Below are 6000 nucleotides of genomic sequence, written 5' to 3'. Positions count from 1 at the left end.
GTCAAATACACGATTGTTTACAAATGGCAGCGTATCGACGACGGGTCATGAAAGTTTGTGGTGAAGTGAGTGAATAAAGTTATTGATTCATTTCAAAAACAGCCATGCCTGTTTCAGGGGTCAGGGTCGGAAAGCCGACGGGAAACTCAAGACAGAAAAAAGAAGAGGTGGCAGAGAAGGTAAAAATAATTGGTATAGAAGAGGATATATGATAGATATCAAAATCTCAAAATATGAGCCGCACTCGCCTGTTGCTCTAGCCCAAAGACGTATATATACGTCTTTGACTAGCTCAAGTCTTGCACAGTTTATTTTCAACTTAGAATCGCTTTAGATGCACTTTTAAGAGAAGTCCATGACTATTACGCGATACAAATCGCAAATTGTTGTGTTAACTGGAGTGAGTAGGGATACCCGTGGCGTTGATTCCGTGGTACTTACGTTTGCGTGGTATTTCCTAATGACATAATTTCTCACGAGCCACTCACCAAATTGCGCCACCTATCGAATGTTTACGTTCATCAGTAGGTCATCACAGCTGTGACCGGAAAATGTTCAGACTTAATTTCGTCAGTTTGAGTAGGTACAGTCAACTACTGATGAAAACTAGTTAACTTTATGTCTAGCATGTATTGCTACTTTTTGTGTGATCGTTACAAACATTTTCTACAAACATATTCAGCTTCAAAGTTTTCCTGACATCACTCATCTGCTAATTAATGTAATCAATTAAAACTTAATCATGTGACCTAGGGAGGAATCCCTGCTCTGTTTTTCTAAACTATGGAATCCCGATAGGGTCATCCCTTAGTTTGTTTTTTCATGTTCCATTTCACATATTCCGTTCATCAATGCTACATATTTTGTGACGTGGAAATTTATACTGAAGAAAAATGACTATTCTGTTATTTCTAAAATCACTGAGTGTATTACAATGTATCAACTTCGTTATTACTGTAAACCTACTTTGACACTTACGGATTGGCTGTTCATAACATGTGAGATTATGATGTGCTGTGCACCCATAAGTTGATCTGTAGGGAATACCATGGAAACATAGGATGTCACCAGAGTTTGTGCACAATGGCCACCTATAGCTGTCGTCTTATGCATACAATGGTGAACTTCAGAATGACAAAAGTGTTTTATCCCAGTTACCATCACACCGTCTCGCGAACAAGAGACGATCGATAGGCCGCCTCGCGTACACGTTACGTCTCGGACTGGTTACATGGATCACTTTCATTGATCATGTCAGTGACTGGATTCTTGTCCAGACTCCTTTATTTACAGAATGCCATCACATAGTGGGAATATTACAGAGTGCATTATGAAACAACTATAAAACGACTAGTTTAGTACTGTGCCTCAGTTTACTGTTTATATTACGCATGAGTTTCAAGTTTGACTTGATATGTCCTTTTCAAATCAGGAAAAAAATGGATTTGATTTTTTTTCTGTTTGTGATATTACAACCAGAAGGTGAACTCCAGTCTCATGAGCTATGAGTCCTTTAGAGATTTCATGGATGCTGTCTATTGTTCTAGGTCCGTGAAATGAAACTTCGACAGCAGAACTGGATGAAACAGAGAGACGAACATCTTACCAAAAATGAAACTGAAGCTGCGAAAACTAAGGGTTTGTAACTGATTTTACATTGCATAGAGTTTCCGTAGGTGGTATTGAAATGTACCCAGGTATTGCACCTCTGTGTAAGAAGATATTTACGTTCACCAAACTCAGGTATGAAAGGCTAGCAACAGAAACACTGTTGGAGTCAGGATTGCTGTGCAAAAGGACTTGTGTGGTTGTTTACTCATTGTATAGATCATAGAGACCAATAATTGTCAAACAACAAATAAACTTGATTTTTTTTACTCTTTTAACCATTACATAGGAAAGTCTTGTGGTTAGTCTTAGCGAAACACCAAATTTATTTAACGTTAAACTGTTGCGCAAAGAGAAGATCCTTTGGAACATTTCACTCACTCACTCACTCACTCACTCACTCACTCACTCACTCACTCACTCACTCACTCACTCACTCATGATCACTCACTCACTCACTCACCATTAAATATATCGGAGTCATAGATTTTGAAAATTGTGATGAAAATCCAATATTGTTTTAACTATAGGTGTTTTCTTTCCAAGCAGCTGGTGTAGAGAGTCATTCCAATAACAGAAGTGGACCAAAGAAGGCTTCACCTGCTGCTCCACAGTCCCTGTTGTCACGGACACAAAGTGCCGAGGGACGACTCAATACCCAACTGCCTAAACCAGCCAGCACCAACGGAGGAGGAACCAGTCAACTGAATACCAGAGGAAAGTTCCAGAATTGGCTGCAGGTGCGACACAACAGCTCTGATGTTGCAGCAGATTCTAGCGAAAGAGAGGAAGATGAAGGAACTGATGATCTAGATGGGGCGTCAGTTTACGTACAAAGAGGAACATCTGCTCCAGTTTGTCAGCAAAGAGATGACATTTCTGATTTTTCAGAGGGAGAATTTGAAGAGTTAAAATCCAGATTGCTGGCACCAAAAGATTTTGATGCTTTGGCGGACAGAATTGTGTCACGTGTAAAGAAAGATCTTGATTTAAATGGTACTAATCATCAATATAAAACAAGTAGTTACCAGGGCAAGCGACATGTATCAGCAGAACTGCCGCTAGAAAATGAAGAATCATCATCTAACATGTCTAGCCATCATTGTCCGTGCTGTTCTGAAATAATGGTGGGTACTTTTTCTCATTTTTCACACTTTTCCAATCTCATGGATTATACACTCTCTTCTGACTGGACCCATGAAGGTCCAGGGTAGAATAGGCCTTCAGCAACCCATGCTTGCCACAAAAGGCAACCCTGCTTTTCGTGAGAGGCTACTAACGTGATGGGGTGTTTTGGCTAGCTGTCTTGGTTGACATGTCATTTGTTCCCAATTGTGCAGACCGATGCTCATGCTGTTGATCACAGGATTATGTGGTCCAGACTTGATTATTTTACAAACCGCTGCCATATAGCATGGAATATTGCTGAGTGCTGCGTAAAAATTAAACTCAGTCACTCTCTCTTATGATCGACAGCGGAGTGGAAATGACCTGTAAACAAAGCTTCTGGCCTCTCTCTTGAACCCTACACCCAAACACACCCCTCTGCTTGTGTTCCACAACACCCCAGCAGCTCATGAGAAACATGCAACCTGTGTTCTGATAGATAATGTGACTCCTTTATAAAGTATTAAGGGCACAGAGTGCACAGATATGTGTGCTTTCAAAATGTATCAAACTTGCTCTTTAATCAGCATTAACATGATGAAAGAAATCTGTCTGTTCCAGATTGGATCCCAGTTCACACCCTTGTTGTTGATTCCATGTGGTCACACGGTGTGTCGTGAGTGCTGTCAAGGGAGAGAACTCTGCCCAGAGTGTTACTGTAGTATCGGCTCAACCACCTGTAACATTATGCTACAGCAGATCATACAGGAGTACCAGGGCAAGAAAACTGTGCAGAGGATTGCTCGGTCACAAACATATAGGAAAGATCATCAGTACAGTCCACAGAATTATCAGGAACATGCTAAAGGTAAATAGTCGTATTAAATCATCATCTTTATGTTTTGCATATAATGAACATGGCTCTCCAGTGAGTTATCTTTGTTGATGAACTAGTGTTCGTGTTAATAATTTGCCATGAAAAGAGTACCTTTTTAACTAGCAAAATAGAACACATACAAGTCTAAAATATTCAGTAATATTTTGAATAAACAAAATGAACAAGTTAAAATGAATGACTTTCACAGTGGGTATAGATATACTAACTGAAAGTTGCTGGCAATGAGTTGAACAGACAAGCTTGATAATGGCAGACAGATGTGTAGAAATCTGAAGTCGTTCAAGTCCTGTGTTTATAAGTCCCCTCGCACAACTCAACAATCATCCTTTATATCGCTCTTACACAGTTTTCAAGAATTGCAGCAAAACTAGGCTATGTCATTTTCCTCTCAAAACATTATAGAATACCATCAGAAACACAAGACAGCATGAGAACCAACTCCAGAAGTTAAAACAAACAAGATAGCCAAAGGCAGGTCATCAAAAGGCGTGCTGCTAAAAGTGCTATACATGTTTTATACGTTTTATCTATCGGAAAAAATAATCACGTAATGTTTCCACCAGTGATGATAGCTGAGTAACGCAACAGATGATGATGGCCAAGATGATGGCAACTGACGTGCACCATGACATCGGTTTCATTGTGACATATACAAATGTGTTTGATTACGAGAGGGCAGACTAGAATGGTGCAGGGACGGCAAGGCCACCATTAGTTGGTGGAGAAATATACTTGGGGCAATGGGGTAGCCTCATGGTTACATTCACGGATCGCACTGAAGACCTGGGTGCCATTCCCCACATGGGTTCAATATGTGAAACCCATTTGTGGTGTCCCCAGCCATGATATTGCTGGACTATTGTTAAATGCAGCAGGGATTAAATAGTATACTGCGGTATTAGTGGAACAGCAGTATTTCACCTTTGATTTTTGTACTGTCATTTCTGTTTAGTCATAAAATGTTCATTCAAAATAACAAAGCCTGTAGTTATCTCTATTTTAGTGTTATTAAATAATGTAAGATTTGATTCTTGTTGTCAATTTTCTACATCATAATCATGTCTCATATGCCGAACTGAAATGGTCTGCACCGAAGATGTACCTCAATACATACCATACTGTGGTAAGAACACTCTGTTTCACACCTAAAATGTGGAGGAAAACTAAACTCACTCACTCAGAACAATGGGATTAAGCTGACAAACCATGAAACATAGTCAGGACCATTCTGGGATTCAAACACAGACAGTCTTTGGGGTGCTACACGGCTGGGCTACACGGTTGTGATGAAGATGATAATGCGTTTCCTAGAGTTATTTCCCCTTTCCAGGAACACATCCCTCAGTTGATAACAACCATTACAAAGAGCAGCTGCAGAATCTGCATACACGCCTTGATGTCCTGTCATCAGAAAAAACGTCTGCCCAGGTGGAGTGTGAGAGACTCTCCGATGCTATTCAGAGAGAGGCTTTGCAGGTGCGGAACATCTCAAAGGAGGAAGACAATATCTGCAGCCAGATTGACGCCCTGGAGGAGAAGCTGAACGTACTGAGGCAGCATCGAACAGAGTATGAGAATAAATGTGAAGAGATGAAGGTTGAACGTGAGGAGGCACAGAGACGTCTCACCATGCTGAAGGAGACGATTGAGAGTCTGAACAATGAGCTGGAGAAGGTAAGTGTCTTTATGACCTGTACAATGTGGACTGTTTCCTGAAATGCCTGAAGGGAGAAAGCAAAGAAGAAGGTGAAGAATTCCTTAAGAACTGCTATCTTCCATGCACCCGCTGTGTTGACCACACACAACAGTATCATGAGAGGCAACTAAAGAGATTGGGTGGTACAAACAAACAAACAAACAAACAAACAAACAAACCACATGTTTAAAGACAAGGGCTACAGGATTGCTTGTCAAACAATTATGTGTCAAGTATTGGCTTGAATATGTTGAGTAATTGGACTGTAGTGAGGACATTTGGAAGAGCAGTTTGATGTGGTTGGATGTGTTAGTTATTGTCTGTCAACCGCACATTTGGGCCACCCCTTTTCTGAAATATCTTATTAGTTATCATAGGTTATTAGTCTCACAACCTATCTCAGCGGGTACCCATTTTCTGCTGGGTGGACAGACACAATTTTGAACAAACTTATTTGCCTAAGGTGAGACCACATGTATCACACTGAGAGGCAGGACCGAAGTCCTAGAAACCCTGAGGAATCAAGCTGCTAAACACAGTCACCCATTCAAAGACGCTCTGCGCTCAACGTTTCTTGTGGTCTGAGCTCTATGCGCAAAGATGCCACATACATATATATGTATGTATATACATAAGGTGACAAAATGTATATGTTACTGCCAAAACACTTCTTACTATTTAACAGTAGTAG

General features: G+C 40.5%; 1 protein-coding gene across 1 annotated transcript in view; it reads left to right on the top strand.

Annotated features, from left to right (window-relative positions):
• Positions 1-6000, top strand: part of LOC137255936 (uncharacterized) — a 32034-nt gene continuing 26034 nt past the window's right edge. The window contains exons 1-5 of the mRNA XM_067793543.1: positions 1-179; positions 1548-1638; positions 2158-2735; positions 3337-3583; positions 4944-5287. Of these exons, the coding sequence (XP_067649644.1) occupies positions 105-179; positions 1548-1638; positions 2158-2735; positions 3337-3583; positions 4944-5287 (1335 nt within the window). The 5' untranslated portion in view covers positions 1-104. The remainder of the gene's footprint in view (positions 180-1547; positions 1639-2157; positions 2736-3336; positions 3584-4943; positions 5288-6000) is intronic.

The sequence above is a fragment of the Haliotis asinina genome, chromosome 11, assembly GCF_037392515.1.
Source record: "Haliotis asinina isolate JCU_RB_2024 chromosome 11, JCU_Hal_asi_v2, whole genome shotgun sequence".
NCBI classification, from domain to species: domain Eukaryota; kingdom Metazoa; phylum Mollusca; class Gastropoda; order Lepetellida; family Haliotidae; genus Haliotis; species Haliotis asinina.
Note: the sequence above shows the minus strand (reverse complement) of the source record. Positions and strands in the feature narration are given on the sequence as shown.